The following is a 20,101-nucleotide window of genomic DNA, read 5'->3' on the forward strand; positions in this document are numbered from 1 at the left end:
GCAAAGGGCAACTTGTTTCCCGAATTGGAAAAAAAAAATAGAAAAACAGCGCCGAGGGAAGCTGTGCATCGGGAAAATTGAATCGGGGAGCACTCGAATTTGGGAGCTCTCGAGGCAGGGGGGCTTTCAACTTTCGGCGCACAACAGGTGTTCTATTATGGAACACGAATATCTACAGGGGGTGGGCCACAATAGGACCGAAACGCGCAATAGAAACATTGGATGTCGATGCCCCTCGTTTCGAAAAGTCCGCTTTTCGATTTCCCTCGCTTTTCGGTCTCGTCCGCCTTTCGGGCGGATCGATGCCGCCGAAATGGCGCGTGGGTGTGTGTCGAGGCTTGTCAATGTTCGCTTATCACGGGCCCCGGTTCGTTGTTCCGATGCCACGGGCACTGCTCAGTAGTTGGTCAAACAAAGGCACCGAGATCGATGATCTCGATGATCCTAAATCCCATCCACTATTCGGGACGAATCGGCAGGAAATTCTCGTCACCAATCTCTCCGTTCAGAAAATTCCTATCAGACGAAACATAACGAATTGATAAGAATGAATTGCTCATATTTATCCATGCAACGTGTCTATGCTGTTTAAAAAATGCCACCGAGATCGATGATCTCGATGATCCCAAATCTTACCCACTATTCAGGAGGAACCGGTAGGAAATTCTCGTCACCAATCTCTCCGTTCAGAAAATTCCTATCAGACGAAACATAAGGAATTGATAAGAATGAATTGCTCATATTTATCCATGCAACATGTCTATGCTGTTTAAAAAATGCCACCGACATCGATGATCTCGATGATCCCAAATCCTACCCACTATTCAGGACGAATCTCCCGGAAATTCTCGTCACCAATCTCTCCGTTCAGAAAATTCCTATCAGACGAAACATAACGAATTGATAAGAATGAATTGCTCATATTTATCCATGCAACGTGTCTATGCTGTTTAAAAAATGCCATCGACATCGATGATCTCGATGATCCCAAATCCTGTCCACTATTCGGGACGAATCTCCAGGAAATTTTCGTCATGATTCTCCATTACAAAAAAATGTATTCCTGACGGATAAAGTAAATTAAATTTATATGAATCAATTGCTCGTATTTATCCGTGCAATTTGCCTATGCTGGCCCCAAACAATGGTGCCGGTATCTGCGATTCCGATTACCCGATGAAATTCCTGAAAAAAATAAATATACAACGTATTGATAAGAATCGAATTTATTTATGTTGTTTACTTAATGGCGAGAAATGTCGAAGGAGTGTTTAGACACTCTCGTGCGCGTCGTGCTCGCTGGGATTTGTCGTGCCTGGATTAATCCTCAGCTGCGAAAGCAACGGTGTCGAGGATGCGCCCAGCATCCTCGTGATCTAATTATTACCTCGAGAGGATGGCCCGTTACCGAAGGTAAGCGGTGCTCTTTCTGCCCCTCCCATGGACCACCCGGTTCCGGCAATCTCGAGCACTTTGTGCTTCGTTACTCGAGGCGCTTGGTTGCTGAAGAGGAAGCCGAAGAGCTCGGGCTGCTTCGGGGGAACTTTCGTCCTGAAATCCTTGGGACCTTTTCCGGGTATTTACGTCGAATCCTGTCTCCCGATTCTCACATTTAACCGAGAACATCCTCCCCCCCTGCCCTTTCTTCTCCCTATAAAATATGAAGAATAATTTTAATCGATAAAAATTACGATTAATTAACCGTGAAAAGTGTTCCGCACCCGTGTGTCGTTTTTGGTATTTACATCGAATCCTGTCTCCCGAAAATATAAGAAAATTATCATTTTAATCCAGAAAAATATTCATCATTCCGAGTATATCCTGCACTTGATCGAGGGCATCTTTTCATGAGATCCCTTTTTTTTCTCCCTATAAATTATGCAAAATTATTACTTTAATCGATAGGGATTAGGATTTTAATCGAGGAGAATTTACCTCGCCCATGATGGCGTGATTTCTTTTCTTTTTTTCTTTTTAGTTGCGAGATCAATCTGACGTCTTTTTTCGTATTGTTCCAGGTGTTGCGGTGATCTTCGCGCCGGGGTACTGCGGAATAAAGGTGAGATTCTTTTACGGCTCCTCCTAACCTCTCACGAGGCCGATGCCTCTCTTCCGTCTCCGTTCTTCCGGCTTTTGCCCGTCGCATTCCCGCTCGTGACCCGACTACCGCCAACCTTCGGGTTTTCATTCCACGAGAACGCCTCGGACACGTACGACATTTTGGCCCTCGATCTTCCCGGTATTACGTAGATGGCAGTCATGCCAAAGCCCCAAAAAAGATGCATCTCCTCTCGAAAACGGGCCCCGAAATAAGTCCCATACAAACACCATAGAAGGAAAGAGAAAATGAAGAAGACCCAAAAACGTGGGATCACCAGAAAAATCGCAAGAAAATTTAATTCCTATTGTTAAAAACTCCCCGTACTTTTGTGTCATTATTTATATGCACGAAGAGAAAGGACAAGGGAGGGTGGAATAAATTCCCTGCAGGACTACCTTTCGGGATTTCTCTTTTGTCCTTTTTTTATCTCGATTATGCCTGACAAAGACAGCCGGATATCCACGTCGTCGACGGGCGATTTCGGAGGTAAATAAAGAAATAAACAAAGGCAGACCGAGGGCCGAGGGCGAAAACGAGTTCGATATTGAAATCCTGCCGATATATCCTCTCGATTCAATTTAATCGCGGATATGTGCACGCGAATGATTGATATCCTTCGAGTAAGCCGATTAAGAAGTTTTTCCATTAAAAGTTACTCCCCTTTGTACCGGAAAATCGAGGAGATCGCGTTTGTATCTTTCGCGTATCCTTTTACCGTTCTTGGGGATGCTGAAGAGTTATCCCGGGAATTTGTTTAAAAACCTTGGAAAAATAAATCTCCACCTCGCGATGTGATTACGAGAGTAAGTCGGGTACACTTTGTAGGACTGTAATTAAGAGTATGACCACGTAAAGGGGGACTATCTCGGTTATCGATAACTCATTTGGGAGTTAACTTCTTTGTTCTGAAGATAGCCTCTGCAAGGATATCGAAAGAACGCCGAAAGGAACCTCTTATTATTTCAGGACGAAGGATTTACGGTCCGTTCGAACCCTTGTAACGAACTCCCTCGAATTTCCGATTTTTCCCGGATTCACGAGGGAAGGTTCCTCAGGGACGAATTCTAAGGACTCTCTGAATTCATCTTCGATCCTCTCGATACTTCTTCCTTCCCCAGGAAGTCGATCCTTCCGGGACGCCATGTGAGCGAATTCGTCCTGGAAATTGATTTTTCATCCCAGCCGTTTCAGGGAATGTCGAATTTGGTTAGCGGTAATTGAATCGAAAGACCATTGCGAAACTGGCACGTGGACCCGGAATAAAGTCAAAAGTGAACGATTGTTTTGTTTCCCGGGAAATTCATGTTATACATGGATGGGCCATTTTCTAGAGTGGCTGCTGCGCGAAACAAATGGGCTTACAAATTTACTCAAACGGGGGCCAATTAGCGTGAAACCGGGATATTTTTAAGGTTTATGGACATCCAGAGGGTTCCTGTTCGGTTTTGATGGTAATTGTTTGCCGAATTCGACGTTTTCGCCGTCCCGGGAGGATCGCGTCGTTTCAAAATGGCCGCCACTCGGAAGCTCTGGCGTCGCCCCTTATCGATAGCGCGCTTCCTCCTTATTTTAACCGCGAAGCGTCGGGCTTCCGGCGGAGTGCATCAGATTGGCAAGACAATAGGGCATTCCGTGATGCAACGGTGTTATGGAATGGATCTACTGTCCCGTACTCGTACTTGGAGCGCCTCCCAGAGTTTGTATCGACGAAATTCAGTCCCCAGGAGCCGAGAGGTCTCCGAGAATTCTGTGGAAATTCTGCAATAGCGACGTACATTTAAGTGTTTCGCTTACAATAGATCTATACTTTGCATCTCGCCTGGAAGTCCCTTTTTATCTAGGACTTTGCCCATAAAACTCGCAAAGAGTACATTGCCGTGGTAGTTGCACCGCAATAAACCGTGATATGGCAGAGGAGGTTAGCGAGATATCTTCCGTCTCTGAACTTTTTGAAAGAACTTCCTTAACTTCCTCTGGACACCTCGAAACTTCCTCCTCTCCTAAATTTCCAACCGTTCAAGCTGAATAATTTCATTCCGGAAATCATGTCGAGCGCGACTTCCACGGAGCGACGCGAACTTGTCGAGATTCGCGTCCTTCCAAGATGGCGGCCGTTCGGCGGTATCGGGACCCGCCAAGAACCACTTCCTATCTAAAGAGCGAAGCGTCGGGCTTCCGGCGGAGCGCATCAGATTGGCAAGACAATGGGATGTTTCATGATGCAACCGTGGCACGGAATGGATCCGCTGGCAGCGCCCTCCGACGCAGTTGCGGTGACTCGCGGAAGTACGCTGACAAATTCGGACCGATACACTTCTCAAACTAATATCCCGTGTTAAAAGTGCGTTCTTGCTCAAACACGAATTGAATACCCTTCTCCAATTCAAGATTCTGACATTTCGAGGGTAATTTCTCATCAATATCCCATTTATATCGACTGTGGAGGATTGATTAGGAGGACGCCACTAGGCCGCCATTTTGCGACGCGAAGGAATCGACTCCTGTTCCTTCAGAATTTAATATTCCGCTTTAAAAGTGCGTTCTCGCTTAAACACAACTCGAGTACCCTTGTCAAATTCAAGATTCTGACTTTTCGAAGGTAATTTCTCATTAATATCTCACTGATATCGACTGTGGAGGATTAATTAGGAGGGCGCCGGTAGGTCGCCATTTTGTACTGGAGTTCCTCCAGAACTTCGCACAGAAGAGGAGTCGACGCGACTCCTGTTTCTCGGCGAAACTTTAGATACCTGCCTTGGATTAATCCATCCATTATTATTACCCCGCCATGCAGTGACCAAAAAATAGGGCATTACTTTTTACATCCCAACGTAAAGTCCTTTATGAAGCCAGCTGGCTCGATCGTCCCAGACCCCGGCCTCGAAAGAACCCGGAGAACCCACGGGTTCCTAGCTCGAGGCCCGAAGAAAGCGTGCTCTTTCTCGAGGTCGTCCTCAAGCCTCGCGGAAGTACATATCAGCCACGTCGGAGTTCTCTTCCTATTTTTCCCGACTCATTAGACATGCCGTGGGGACTTGCTCGTCCTCCCGGACGAGAAAGTCGACTATTCCCTCGGCGCCATATTACACGTTCACCTTTGAAAAATATATTAAAATCACTCTCGATCCTGGCATTAAACGTCTTTCACATAACTTTCTGACGCGAAAAGTAATTGCCACAATAAACATAATTGCCTTTACCAAACCCCAACCATCCTTACACACCCTGGTAGTAAGAAAAAACCTGAAAAAAAAATCAGTCGTGTTTCTTAGATACCAAATGAAGTGTCCGATAATAATCCTGAAATTGAAAATGCATTTTCATTATATGTACATAAATGAAGGAACATAAGTTTTATATATGTTTATATATTATTGAAGTTAAATATGTAGAAAAGATGAGAATGAAGTGTTAAGAAATTATTCTATACTACCAGGGAAGTTTCTACTAGTGTCCCACTTCACCGCGATTTAGACATGACAAATGCCCTTCTTAAAAGCTCTTCATGGCCGTAGGTCCTGCACATTCTCCGGTCCGTAAAGTGCGCTTTTTAGCCCGTTTAAACAAACTACCAGCGACGTGCTTCGTCGGCGCCGGGGAACGGCGAAGTGCACACCGAGACCGGAGTTCTCCTAGTTGTTTTCCGGGACTTAACTGCACCGAGAGAGGTTTTGCTCTTACGCCAATGAACGCTCGTTCCGAAGAAAGTTGGCGTCTCTCTCGGTGCAGGGATTCTCATTGCAATCGCCGAGCGATTGCACCCTGATAAGGTATCAATGGAAGCGGCATCCATCGAGGGGATTCCTGTTATTCAACGCGGCTTTGCGCAACGTGTGCACGCACACGTGGGAAGACGCACGTGCCGAGGATGCACATGCACTCGCGGTGCATCCGTGTCTGACGTCGAGCTCGTGCACCGTGTCCGGCTCGATTTAACGATCATTTAACTCATATTTCACGGATCGGAGGGCGCAAAGTGTTACATCTAGCATTCTTGTCGGTGCGAAATATCACCCGTGCGTTCCTGTCACCGAGAGACCCCCGGAAAAAGTATAAATAAATGAAATCGATATCGCCACGTGGACCGGGAATTCCGAGCCTGGAGCAATTACTCGACTGGCCGAATTTTTACAGAATTTCGAAAGGGTATTTTACCCGCAGAATTTCTCCGCCTGCGTATAACACGAGAGGGAGTGAGCTGCAATTTTTTCTCGATTAAAGGTCGGCCCGCGTAATTTCGCCCTGGTGCATATGTGCAGGTGCATGTGCATGCGCGATCGCCGGGAATGAGGCTTCATGGGGCGCGTTTGACCAGCCCCGAACCCGGGGATGCGAAAACGTAGGAAAATGCGGGAAAATGTGGGGAAAAAAAATGGGAGAGTGCGTACTACCACGAAAAATCGCAGCCCTCAAGGGGGATTTGCGTATGGTAATTTTTAAGAGCGCATGAAATACATTATGCAGAGAGGAAATTAATAAACGGGTCGGCGAGTACGACGTCGAGGAGGTGGAGAGTGACATTCGGCCGAACACTGGTGCGGCGCGAAATTCAATTTCGACCCGGGTAAATTTCAAATTTTATGAATCTCTTCCCTCGTTTATGGACGGAGGCATTCGCTCGAAAGTCGTTCGGAGTTGCCGGGTAAAAATTACGGTTTTACATCGCTCTCGTAGTTTCTCAAATTCTCCCTCCACTTGCTCGACGAAATTCACCTCGTTTTCGCGGGAGATATTTTCATATTTCAATATTTAAATCATTCACCTCGGGATTTTTGGAAAATTCGGTAACGAGAGGGAATACTGAGCTGGGTGAAGAATCCGAACCCATTTGCCTAATTAGCTCCTCCCTGTAGCGTATTAACGGATCACACCTCGTTTCGACGGTGAATTATTAGGGAATTGGTCTTAGAATAATTAATTGGATCGATTTGCCAAATGGACCATATCTATATACTTTGGGGCTTAAGGGGCGGTTGCGGTTATCGATTTCCAGGACAGCGAGTATTGCAGTTTCGGGAAGTCATTTAACAATGATAAACCATCGATTTAGCGAGTACGATACTGTGCTCTGTAATCATTAACTCGAGGGGTCAATTAATTTCTCGAGGGCCGTTCACGTACCAAATTATTTTTTTCCGCTTGAAATTCATCTGAAATTTAAATCTTGATGCACCGGGATAAAAAGATGCATTGGACCGAAGAAATGTATTTTTAATTTTAATTAAATGTATTTTTAATTGTCATATTCCGACATGACATGTGGTATGTTCTATTCCTTGGTTCAATGGGATTTTTTTTTTTCTTCGGCGTGGTATTAAAAATTTGAAATTGTAATTCAAGTCGATATGTACTTGTGTATGGGGCCAGATATTGCGACATGACATGTGGTACGCATCTCCGACTTTCCCTGCAGTCCTTGAGACCTCGGCTGCGAAACTGGAGCACGGCGAATGGGGATTCGATGGCAACGAGAACGTCAAAATCGGGCGAACTGAATCATCCTCTAGAATTCCCGTAGAGAACTGAACTTTCGCTTTCGTCATTCTAACTACTGCATTCCGCGCGATACAACCGAGCCTCTATGGAGAAGATCTCGAAAAGGGATCCTTCTCTGTAAGGTCAATAAAAGGAAAGCCAACGCGGCCAACAATGCTCGTTTTATATTTCTCCCATAGAAAATAATCAATTGACATTGCAGTAAAATTGACGCGAATAAAAATTGAACTTTGGCTTTTGTCATTCCGACTACTTAATTCCGCGCGATACAACCGAGTCTCTGTCAAGAAGATTTCGAAAAAGGATCCCCTCTGTAAGATCGACAAAAGGAAAGCCAACGCGGCCTACAATACTCGTTTCATATTTCCCCCATAGAAAATAATCAATTAATATCCCGGTAAAATTGACGCGAACAAAAATTGAATTTTGGCTTTTGTCATTCCGACTATTTAATTCCGCACGATACAACCGAGTCTCTGTCAAGAAGATTTCGAAAAAGGATCTCCCTTTGTAAGGTCGACAAAAGGAAAGCCAACGCGGCCTACAATACTCGTTTCATATTTCCCCCATAGAAAATAATCAATTAATATCGTGGTAAAATTGACGCGAACAAAAATTTAATTTTGGCTTTTGTCATTCCGACTACTTAATTCCGCACGATACAACCGAGTCTCTGTCAAGAAGATTTCGAAAAAGGATCTCCCTTTGTAAGGTCGACAAAAGGAAAGCCAACGCGGCCAACAATACTTATTTCATATTTCCCCCATAGAAAATAATCAATTAATATCGTGGTAAAATTGACGCGAACAAAAATTGAACTTTGGATTTCATTATTCCGACTACTTAATTCCGCGTGATACAACCGAGTCTCTGTCAAGAAGATTTCGAAAAAGGATCTCCCTTTGTAAGGTCGACAAAAGGAAAGCCAACGCGGCCAACAATACTTATTTCATATTTCCCCCATAGAAAATAATCAATTAATATCGTGGTAAAATTGACGCGAACAAAAATTGAACTTTGGATTTCATTATTCCGACTACTTAATTCCGCGTGATACAACCGAGTCTCTGTCAAGAAGATTTCGAAAAAGGATCTCCCTTTGTAAGGTCGACAAAAGGAAAGCCAACGCGGCCAACAATACTCGTTTAATATTTCCCCCATAGAAGATAATCAATTCTTAATTTAATGAAAAATTTAATTTATACCCTTTTGTGCTCCGAAGGGGCCGTAAAAAACTATGTCCCGGTACAATACAAGAGGAGAGGTAAAACTCCGGTAAGTTAGCGCCGTGAAGCGGCTCGTATTGTATCGGGAAATGACCTGTGATCCGCACCTGTACAGAAACACCCCATAATTACAGTACGGTTACGTAAAGCAGCCGTAAATTGTGCCACGACTGCGAGTCCCTCTAAAACACTGGAACTACCTGAATTAACAGTTTTTATCGCGCAGGAAGGGATCTAAGAAAATATGATTCCCGGCGCCGTAAAAAAAAGGAAAAAAGGGGGCGGGTGAATCCGGGAAAAAGGTGGGAACACAATAGCAACCGGCTTCAACGTTTATATCCGAGATTACGTATGATCGGCTCCCGTAAAAACCTCTCCTGAAATTATTATATAATATTCCCCGGCAAGAATTCGGGGGACGCGCGTCATTAAAATAAATTAACGAGTTACCTCCGCCCGTAAAAAAAAGAGAAAAGACGAAGAGCGCGTTTCTCGATGGCATCAAAACAGAATTTCACTTCGAAACTGACGCGTTAGTTAAATTTCCGAGGCTGGAATTAAATATCCTGGTTTAATTAAATTAAAAGGCGAATAAAAGACATTATTGTAAACGGATGTTTATTGAATTTCTAAGAGAATGAATATGCGCTCGGGATATTTCTGGCCTCGTAGAAATTTCATCCGGAAATTCAGGCGGTCCTTAATCAGGACTTCAACGTCCTCGTTAGCGACGTTCAACCTGGTCGTGAACTCTTTATCTGTCGTTGACCTGACGAGAGTCCTCAGGGTCGTCGGCGAGCTCTTCAGGGTGGTGCCATATGACGGGCGGAAGGATCCTCGACTTCGAAGGTCCTTAATGTGTCCTGCCTAAATCGGGGCTAAACGTCAAGGATAACGAGGCGAGTCGGGACCGACTTCATCATTCGGACCCTGGGGAAAAATTTCTAGGATTATTAAAATAATAGTGGAGGGCATGTCTGCTGTCAATAGGAAGTAAAACCGAATTCCATGAGAATTCCAACCCTCGAATGCAACCACCTGGTCCACATTCACGAGGGAACACCCAGTAATTGAAACACCTCGGTGAAGTGCAGTAATGATGCGCCTCCACGGGAACTTTATAGCGAGTCGGAAATGTATGCACTCGTAAAAACGAGACAGGAGAATTGCGCGACGAGGCAAGAATTCCCGAATTTAACGGCGCCTGCGTGAAGTTGTTCGTAAAAAGTGGAGGGTCCAAAGTGGCGTTCTTCAGGGTCCTCTTCAAGGTCCTCAAACGCATCGATTGATCGATCTCCGGTGCGTAAAAGACAAATAAATGTTATTCCACTGATAGTGGAAAGGATCCATAGCGGGCGATCTCTGGAAAGTTTGCCTTAATTACACCCTGAGGTCTAATTACGCGAAACTGGGGCAGCATGGGGTGTTGCGTCAAAAAGGGAACTCCCTACATTTATTATTATTTGCACACCGCCAGTGGATTTCTCATAACTCGCGGGGAAATCTGAAGTATGAATTTTATTTTTTTATGAAACTGCTTGTGGGGTGATATTAAATGTAAGTTCACCATTTTCGAAACGGAGTACGTTTCAAGCGACACATTTCTTTTATTTTCATTAAATTATTGATTAATGTCTGATAATTCTTTATAATTTAGTAGTATCATTTCCAACGCACGGGACGAGTATGCGGATTTTTTTAAATCTCCTCTCGTTCTCCGGCGAAATTACGCGACTCCACCTCGAAGGGCCGATATTACTCGGTAGGGCTGCGGCGCTCGATACGTCCCCTCGTATCAGCGAAAGCTCGGGTCGCGTATGGTAATATTTCAGCATAATCTCGCGTGTCCAAAGTGATTTCGAAGAGCCCTGGGCTGGCCTCGGTGTTCATAATGGCAGCTCAAAACGTCCCGGATCCTGCGCCCCGCGATACTTTACGTGTACTTCGGCCGATACCGATACCGATATCGATAGATCATTCGAACAGCTCGGCATACGTTTTTCCGAAAAGCTTCGCTTGCGAGAAAGTTATTCGCCCTCCCGGTGAAAATAGTTCTCGCCGTCCTATTTTTCCCAGCTTCTCCGAGACGATATGGATTTTTCATCGGGCCAAACCTAGGAATTTGCCCTCCCGAGTAACGTCTCGGAAATATTGCTGGAAATCTTTTTTTTTTATTTTTCCGTAATTCACGAGGCTTCCACTAATCCGAAGGGAAATTCCCGAGAAGGAAAGAAAAGTACTCCGGATTTTGCCGGAATTTAAAATGAAGAATCTTAAGAAGTTACCGCTAGGCGGAAGGAGGATTCGAGGGAGCTTTTAAGGGTCTTGGAATTATCTCTACATATTTATTTATTCTTTTTCTTGAAGGAAGAGAGTTCCGTGATCCGTCGAATTTCCATGGGATGTATATCGAAGGGGGAATAGAATGTCGGATATTGTACGACGTACACCGAGAATTGGAAGCCCCTGCGAGCAAACTGCTAGCCATTCTCCTGTGTAGAAATGGCAGCCTGCCACCAGGCGCCATATTTTCCATCCCGAGGAATACCGCGAAGAGAAATCACGTCTCCTTAAAGTATGACGGATTATGCGAACCATCTACGTTCATCCAGATCCTTGGAATATTTCTTTCATATCCCTCTAATAAATATAATTCCCTTTCATCTTGTTTTATTTTTAGTTCAGGGTGTTTCAATCATAACCAGCCTGTTCAGCTCTGTATACCTGATCAGAATATCCGTACAGAGGAAGCACCTATTTTCATAGGTTAGGAAAAATTCATTAGGGGGTAATTAATCCCAATTACCGCGCACAATCACGATCGCAGCGACTCGATTCCTTTATCTGGAGCGGAGTTGCAAAAGGAATCCGATAATTGGGCCTCGAAGCTCCATTCGAGATGCCTCGGGCGAAGGGGGGAAAAACCGAAGAAGTCCGAACTTCCGGACGAAATAATCTCGCCGGAAGTGCGGCGAGGATCCGCTAATGTTTCCGGAAACCGTCCGGCGCCGATCCGCGAACTTCCGGACGGGCGACCCTCCCTCGGAGTTACCGAACTACCCTTGCAGCATTACTCTTGAATTTTAACGGCTCCGGGCACCATTAACTCCCCTTTCTCAAAAAGTCTACCGTTTGCAAATGGTGGCTTAGGGCAACGACGCTAATAAACTTCCCGAGTGCGCGGCCGTTCCCAGCCCCGAAGTCCGCGAGGAAGATGGAGCGCCCTGTGATTAAAACGGGGTTCCTCTTCGGGTACTCTCGCGCCCTGAGAAATTCATCTGGCCTCTTTCAAGGGCCCTCGTTCCTCGTCCTCCACCTCTCGTCTGCGACCCTTCCGGATGACTCCCCCTGGAAAAACCTTTGACACCTTGAAGAGCATCCACCACCAGGATCCCCCGAAATCATCTCCACGTCGACACTGATCCTCCTTTACCTCCAAAAATGATCCAGAATTTTGCAATCAAGCCGAGGAGATCACTTCCCTCTACTACATATTTCCCAGCATTTTTATTAGCGATTACATTTCTTCTTTTTTTTTCCGCGAATTTAATTTCACGCTTTTGCAAAGCTCACGCAGAGTGTGTTAATAATTAACCTGCGATTCGTTTCGTTGCAGGAAAATGCATTTTGTTAAATTTCGAAAATTTTTTTACAAGAAGAGGCTCAATTTAGGGTGGTATTGGTAGAGAAGTAAGGGATGAGAACGAAATAATGGACGTGGTGGACGTCGATATAGGGCGGCAGGGTTACTTACCGCGGTAAGCCGAGTCTTTTAGTAAAATCTAGATTATCTCGGGGAGGGGCCTCGATTTATAGGAGAAAGAGCCGTTCGAGGCACTCCTGGATCCCGGTAAATTGGATCGAGAGCAAGCTCTGTAAGTGGATATATTTTTCTTTAGAAGGCAGACGATGAGGAGCGAGCCAGGCTGCCGGAGTTCCTCTCGGAATTGGACCTCGCGAGTTTGGAGGCCTCTGAAGAGGACGTGGAAGCTCTCAGGAAGGTCGTCAAGAGACTCGCACCCGAGAAGAATGGCGAGTACCAAGTGTACCAAGGTTGATCGTTTTGTCACTAACTATTGACTAATTCACCCCGAGAAACTCCGATCAATTCGGTAAATTCATCTCCGATTATTTCCTAGTTTTCTTCGGCAACGAGGACCTCCTGAAGGAGTGGCTCAAGGGAGCTGGTACTGGATAATTACCTCTGATTTGATCGCGCACTTGATGTGTAATATAGCTTTGACATAGCTTTGACTCGCGCCCTTAGAATTTCTCTCGGTACTTTTTTTTTTTCCTTCTTTTTTATTACTACCGAAAATTATGTTACGTAGAAGGATGGATGTTTATAGTTCGTCGCATCTGCATGGAAAGTCCAGGACGTAGCATGGGATATCAGTTCATATTTCTGCCAAGAAAATATCATATGAAACATAAAAAATGCTCCAAGTGCCTGTATTTTTTTTTTGTAGAAAATTATCCCGCTTCTTGTAAAAAGTATTGTATGTAACGTACCCGTGGCTTAGATTGTTTGCTAGGTGATGCGATTTTTGTCATCCCTGTTTCGTAGCTGTGTAATTAATTGTCGATTAATAAGCCACTTGCGAGTCGTAGTTACCACGCTGTACAGAGTATGACCTTAATTCGTGTATCATAGTGCGGCAGTAGGGCGAATGCGTCGATTTTCAAGAGCCTCCACCTGTTACTTAACATGAAAATTATTTTTTAGGAGTGGTGGGTCAACCCGGAGTGGACTTCCCAGTCCTGACATCGATTCCACCCACGTCGTTCAGCTGTCGAGAGTTGAAGGGCGGTTACTACGCAGACCTGGAGACGAGTTGTCAAGTACGTAGAAAAGTCCATTAAACGACAAAAACTGGGAGAAAAATTCCGTAACAAAGCCCTTTCGTATCTCCAGGTCTTCCACATATGCGACAACGGGCGGAAGATCTCGTTCCTGTGCCCGAACGGAACGATCTTCCAACAATCGCAACTAATCTGCGACTGGTGGTTCAAGGTGGACTGCAGCAAGTCAACTGAGCTGTACGAGCAAAGTGCCGAACAGCTGGCAGAAGAGGAAAGAAAACGAGCAGAAGCGAAGAGGATGAACTCCGAGTTCCACAGGAGTTCGGATAAGGACGACACCCTGGACTACGATGGTCGGCAAAACGGCAGAATGAACCCCTACGGTCAGCCGGCTCTTCAGAACCAACTTCAAGGGAACCAGCAAAAGTCTAATCAATATCCGGGCCGAAGTCAACAATCAAAGCCCAGGCAAAATCAATTCGTCCAGTCGAACAGTCTAAGTGGCAGCGACAGATCGAACCAACCCTCGGACACCTTCAACCAGAAGCAAGGATTCCCATTCAATGATTACAGGTCCAAGACCAAGACCAACCAAGACAACAGATCGATTCAATCCTCAAACGGTCAAGATCATCGAGTGATCGAGAACGAGAAGAGTTTAGGGCCTCCGAAATCTAGGTCGAGGAACGATTTCAGCTCCTCGATCCAGAAGGTGACTCCAGTTTACACAGAATCCACGACATTCCGGACGAGCACCTCGAATCCCGTGAAGGAGTACCAACAGCCAGCCGAGAGCGTCGCCTTCGCGGCGAACCGCAACAACCGCTACAACAAGGCGTACAGTTCCAATCAATTTAACAACATCTACCCAAGCCAGGCCCCAGGCACGGAGAACTTCCGGCAGGACTCGAGCACGACGCACTCCAGCAAGGAAGCACCAGGACCTCCGTTGTTCCGGTCACGCGTCCCCATCCCGAACTTCCCGTTGCCGACATACGCTCCTATCTATAAGCCGAGGACGAGCTCTTCGCAGAGAGTCGAGGAAGCAGCAAGGACCACCACTCAGAGGACCACTACTTCCAGGACCTACGTGAACACGGACGCATACAGACAAAACGGCGCCACCACCCAAGCAACCTACGGAAGTGGCTTCGAGACGACCACCATTACCCCTTTCGCCACCCCTGAGTATCAGGCTAACACGGAGATCTCGAACAGCTACAGCAACGTGGAGAGCTACCCCAGGAACAGCCCTACACCCGGGGCTTATGGGGTCCCGCAGAACCAAACCACCTCAGGACAATATCCCACCGAAGGGTACCAACGGAACACCGTGACGGCCAGACCGTACTATCAGGAGGTGAACATTGATCAGAGAACGGAGGCATATCCGACGACCTCTTACGAGAACACGGAGGGGTACAGAGACGCTTATGGAGGTGGAGTCCCCGAGAGAACTGATGGGAACTTTCCAGGGAACGTGGCAAGGGGTCCTACATCGGCTTACCATGGTCAGGCTTCGAGCTTCGGGGCGCAGGAGGCGGATTCTCCTTTGAAGGATGACCAGGAACGGGAAGGGGCGTTCTCCACCAGGAGTCCTTTCAGGACCTCGCAGAACTCAATCGGGGTTGCGACGGAAAAGCCGTATCGCAATGCCGGGAGGACGCTGAGTCCCTACGACACCAGCTTCACCTACAGGCAGGGGAAAGTGACGTCCACCCAAGGACCCTATGTCCCATTCACCAGGAATTATGCGTTTGGAAGCACGAGCACCACCCCTAGGTCAATCGCGAATCCCGGAACTACGTCGACCTATGACTCGGGCGGGTCGGATCTTAAATCCACCCTAAAGAACACCTTGACGAGGGGGAACGTACCCTCTTCTACCGCCAGGGTTAGAGGAAGTGCGACATATCTTCCTAAAGGGAATTCGGGGATTGGGAGGACACCTGGCTTCGAAGGGAGACCCCCACCCGAACGGGAGCACGCCATCAGCATGTTGCAGTCTCTTCAGGGTCTGGAGGGCACCGTCCCCGCGCTCGGGGACTACGTTAATGGAAGTAGGTCTGGACTGAACATCCCTACCTCTTCAGGTCCCTCCGCTCTGCACTCCTTGGCTCTGTACTTTGCAACGGCCAGTGAAGAGGCTAATTCCACCGAGACGCTGAACGAATCCGCATCCGGTGCTAACGTCGCTCCCGAGGGAGAGATCTCGAAGAAGAGCGACGCGTCCGCGGAACTGCCCGTCAACATCCTGACTCAGCACACGGTGAACTCGTACGTGGACTTGTTCAACTTGAATAACGTCCTGGAGACGAATGCCACCGAGAAAGACCCTGAAGAGGGAGACGACACCAGCGAGGACCTGGATCTTCAGCAAAGCGAGGGTCCCTTGAACGGAGGCAGGAAGTCCAACAACACGAAGCTTCGGGAGCTCGCCCAGGTCTTCACCCACGCTCTGTCGGCCTACCTTCAGGATCCTGACACCTTCAAGAAGGTCCTCACCGAAATCAGGCCCACGGAACCATCCGCGACCAGTGACAACGACATCTGGGACGTCACCACCGAGTACCCCACGACGTCCGAGGAGTATCCCTCGGTGACGAAGGAGAAGGACGAGGTCCTGGACTTTTCGGACGTGACCAAAGTGTCCTGGAGAAAGAAACCGACCTCGACCTACCCCAGCACCACCCAGCCCTCCGCCGAGTCCACGTTCCACACGTACTACACATCACCTCCGGACTACTTCACCACGATTTCCGTAGCTACGTCAGAGTCTAGATACCCTCCGGTTGCTCCAACATCTTCAAGTTTAAGTCGAAATGGGTTTATAGATAGTCAGGAACAGCCGCAGGGGAACAACGTCGCCTTCGAGGTCAACCAAGCGTTTGGATCTAGCAGGGGAAGCGACGTAGAAAATTACCAGGGTGGATCTGTTGGATCCAGCTTCAGCGACTATTTCCCCATAGGTTCCGTCCAGAACGGAACCACCAGCGAACCGTATGGGAAACGCGTGAAACCCTTTGATGCGACCCCCATAAATAATTATGTAGCTTCGTCGACTCCTGCCTCCTTCCAGGCTGATGGTGGAGTAGAGGGTATCCGAAGAGTCGCCACGGGGAGGATCTCCGAAAAGCTAACGCCACCCCTCTTCGGGAAGTACATGAACACTGCCACTACTGATAGCTTTGATGATGACAAGTACAACAGCGTCGCCGCGAGTTTCGGGAACGTAAGGACGACTCCAGTTTTCCAGAAGAACGACTCGTCTCAGTTTACCAAACCGCCGTTTAGGATCAACTATTATGGACCATCGGACTCGGAGCCGGTGAAGGAGTCTCTGGTAACGGCAAGTAGTCTTCGCCCGACCTATAATAGCAGGAACAATCTTGAAAAGGACTCAAGGACCACTCCTAGATCAGCAACGTCCACCGTTGGGAGGCACCGGGTCCAGGATCGCCTGATAACGACCACTCGAAGACCCGAAAGGGCTCGTTTGCCGGCAACCTCGAAGACTCGAGAACCCACCTATTCGGATCGACAGACCAACGATCATTGGACGTCATCCCCTGTATTGTCTCAGCTCTGGGAAACCACCGTTTTTGTGGATCCAAACCACATAAACCGTGGACTGGTGGATAATCCTGCGGTTACTCAGCCCACCGTCTTCGAGTCCACCTCGAGGGATGGCGTGGACCTTGGGACCACCACCTTGCCCAGGGAAACGCTGATTACGGGCGCTTCTGGTGGTATCGCTCCTGGGAATAATGGAGAACAGTCCAGGTCCTGGAAATGGAACCCCAGCAACGACGATACACCCACTGTGTTCACGTTGCTGCCGAATGCGTACCAGACGGAGAACTCTGCGACACCCACGCCGACCTACACCACGCATTCCAGTATTACCACCACCATAACCTCCTCCATCATCGCGACAAACGTCCCCCAGGATGCGTTGGCACCCTCTGAGTCCTTCAGGTTTGGCGCGAGTATTCTGAACGTCACCGAGAACGAGGTCCTCAGGGCGCAGGAGATGTTCGGGAAGCTGAACGCATCCAGCACCAACACCCTGATGAAGGTGATGAAGCAAGCCGACAACAACTCCACCGTCCGCCAGTTGGTTCTTCTGTTGATCAGCCATTGCAACGGCCCCATGAACAAGACCATGGAGCAGGAGAAGGAGCAACTCCTGGACGCCCTGCTGAGATTGCCTGTGAACGAGTTCACGTCAGAAGAATCCCGGGATATCGTATCTGGTATCAATAGGTTGAACCTTCCTGTTGGTAGGTCCAGGTTCATCCTGGGACCTAGTGCGACCTCCACAACGGAGAGGTCCGTTTCCACGGCTCCTTCCGTGACGACGTTCAGGAGTAGGAAGGGCAGGAGGTTCAAGAGCACCACGGAGACCCCGAAGAGCGCCTCGAGGAGGAACGACGAGATCGACACCGCCGAGACCCGGAATTCCCTGTCCCCGGATGACTCTTCGGCTTCGGACAACCGGGCTCTGGAACTCCTCAGGTCTCTCTACTCCATAGCTGCCAAGTGGGGTTGAGCAAGGACCTCGTCGCGATCGATCAGATGTCCGTTGGATAACTTCTGCAAGAATTCAGGAACCCGGAAGCGACTTGCCGAAGAGGCGACGTTTCCTGCCACGCGTTGAAGTCTCCCAAATGTTGACGTCTTCGATGCTTCTGCCGGCTCTTCGGGGCCGAACTTCTTCGTTTGGAGGATTCTATTGGTTTCTTCCGTGTTCTCCAGTTCTCTCCAGGTCGGGTCTTGGCCGAGTGTATGGGATTTGTGAACGAGGAACCTTATCTTCGACCCGGCGAAGTTATCGAACCGACGCGATCGCGATGGACCCCCGTGGGGATGGCTACGTTTTTATAGAAAATCAAACTGACGGCCTCTGCATCAGCAATCTTAATGTTTAAGGACCCGGTGCGAATCTCCATGTCCTGGGGACTGTGTCGATCCGTCGACACCTGGTGCGAGAGGGATGCGTCGGAATATTTATACGCGTATGTAGGTTGTCTCCATGCTCTCTGTTAGCATTCGTAGAACACAGGGGTGGATTTGGGTTTTGACGGGGTTTATGGGACATTCTTGATTCGGTGGGATTAAATTCTGATAAGGGTCGTCGAAGTGGGTGTGCAGAGCGCGCGACGCCCTCTTCGACGTCGATGACGAAGAGACTCTTCATCATTTAATATGGGTCATGATCTTCCGGAGCAGAGTTCCATGATTTACCAACAATCCATTCTGTAACATGAATTATTTGCTATACTTACGGTACTTTTATTAAAACAGAAAAACGCAGCATTCATTATGTAGTCCTCATCAATAACAAAATTTTCTTCATCTGGACTGCTGATACCAAGACGTCGTATTTTGATACAAGGAAGCGTTCATATTTAATTAGTAATTATTTAAAATTGGAAATTATCTGACTCCGATGATTTGATAATGGTGCTATTGGGGTGGGGTGTTAAACAATTAATTATGTGTCCGGTGTTTGCTCGACTTAACTTATTTGCTCGCAAACTCGTGCTGTCATTCGGTAAGATTTAAGGAAAATAAGAGATATAATTATATTATATTATAGAAACATGGTGATGGTGTAATTTCATTGTTGTATTTTTTTTTCTGTTTTTTTTTATTCTTCATTGTTTGGATGTTTCGGATTTATGCGCGCTCTCCACTCCTGCTCGATTCGGGAATATCCAAACGCGGAAATGAGTGCATGAGTTAGCGTGTAGATATTGAATTTATGTAAAATACGTTTGTATAGTGTACGAGTAAATAAACGAGGGTTTTGTTAACGAACACGGTAAAGCGGGATCTGCTTATTCGTTTTACGTGTTACCTTCATTAACGTTCAATGAATCTCGATAATGTCAGTTCTGTGAATATAAATTATAGAATTAAACATTTATGTGTTCTCATACAAGTAGAGGATGTTACGCGTAATGCACAGTATGTCCAAAATTAATAAAATATCACCCAGGAATACTTCGCGTGAAATTATTTAGCTCGATACGAATCTCCGCGTGAGACTTATGCAAAACTCTGCCCCGTACGTACAAACAATCGCGTTAAAATATTTAAACTTCATTTTCCTCTCGGTGTATTATTTCAACGTCCTCCTGTTCGCTTCAAATTAAACGAACCGCAAATTTCCGCGGGAGGTGAATTTTTGTTAGAAAATTGAACGGAAGGTTGTACCATTCCGTGTCGCAAATTAAAGGTTGCACATACGACCGGGATCATTATGTAATAATTGACAGGTTTTACATGCAACATTCCCTAAGTACATATATTGAAAGGAAGGCTCTTCGCTAAATTACCGCAAAATTATACAGTTCCAGGATAACAAGATTCACGATCACTCCGGGCGATTTGCTTCCCAGGTTGGCCTGAACAAAATGAAGAAAATTAAACAAAGTCTTTAAATTAAAAAAATAAAAATGAAGTTGTA

The 20,101-nt window shown here is 46.9% G+C and overlaps 1 protein-coding gene across 1 annotated transcript; it reads left to right on the forward strand.

Annotated features, from left to right (window-relative positions):
• Window positions 1-1,256: 1,256 nt before the first annotated feature.
• On the forward strand, window positions 1,257-19,421 carry LOC105697880. Its single transcript, XM_023434739.1, has 7 exons — window positions 1,257-1,413; window positions 2,019-2,059; window positions 12,723-12,876; window positions 12,963-13,010; window positions 13,550-13,665; window positions 13,739-17,047; window positions 17,141-19,421. Exons 1-7 carry the CDS (start codon window positions 1,257-1,259, stop codon window positions 18,176-18,178), a joined length of 4,863 nt encoding a protein of 1,620 aa, XP_023290507.1. The 3' UTR covers window positions 18,179-19,421.
• The last annotated feature ends 680 nt before the right edge of the window (window positions 19,422-20,101 follow it).

Source organism: Orussus abietinus, unplaced genomic scaffold, assembly GCF_000612105.2.
Source record: "Orussus abietinus isolate OABI.00-Male unplaced genomic scaffold, Oabi_2.0 scaffold1, whole genome shotgun sequence".
NCBI classification, from domain to species: domain Eukaryota; kingdom Metazoa; phylum Arthropoda; class Insecta; order Hymenoptera; family Orussidae; genus Orussus; species Orussus abietinus.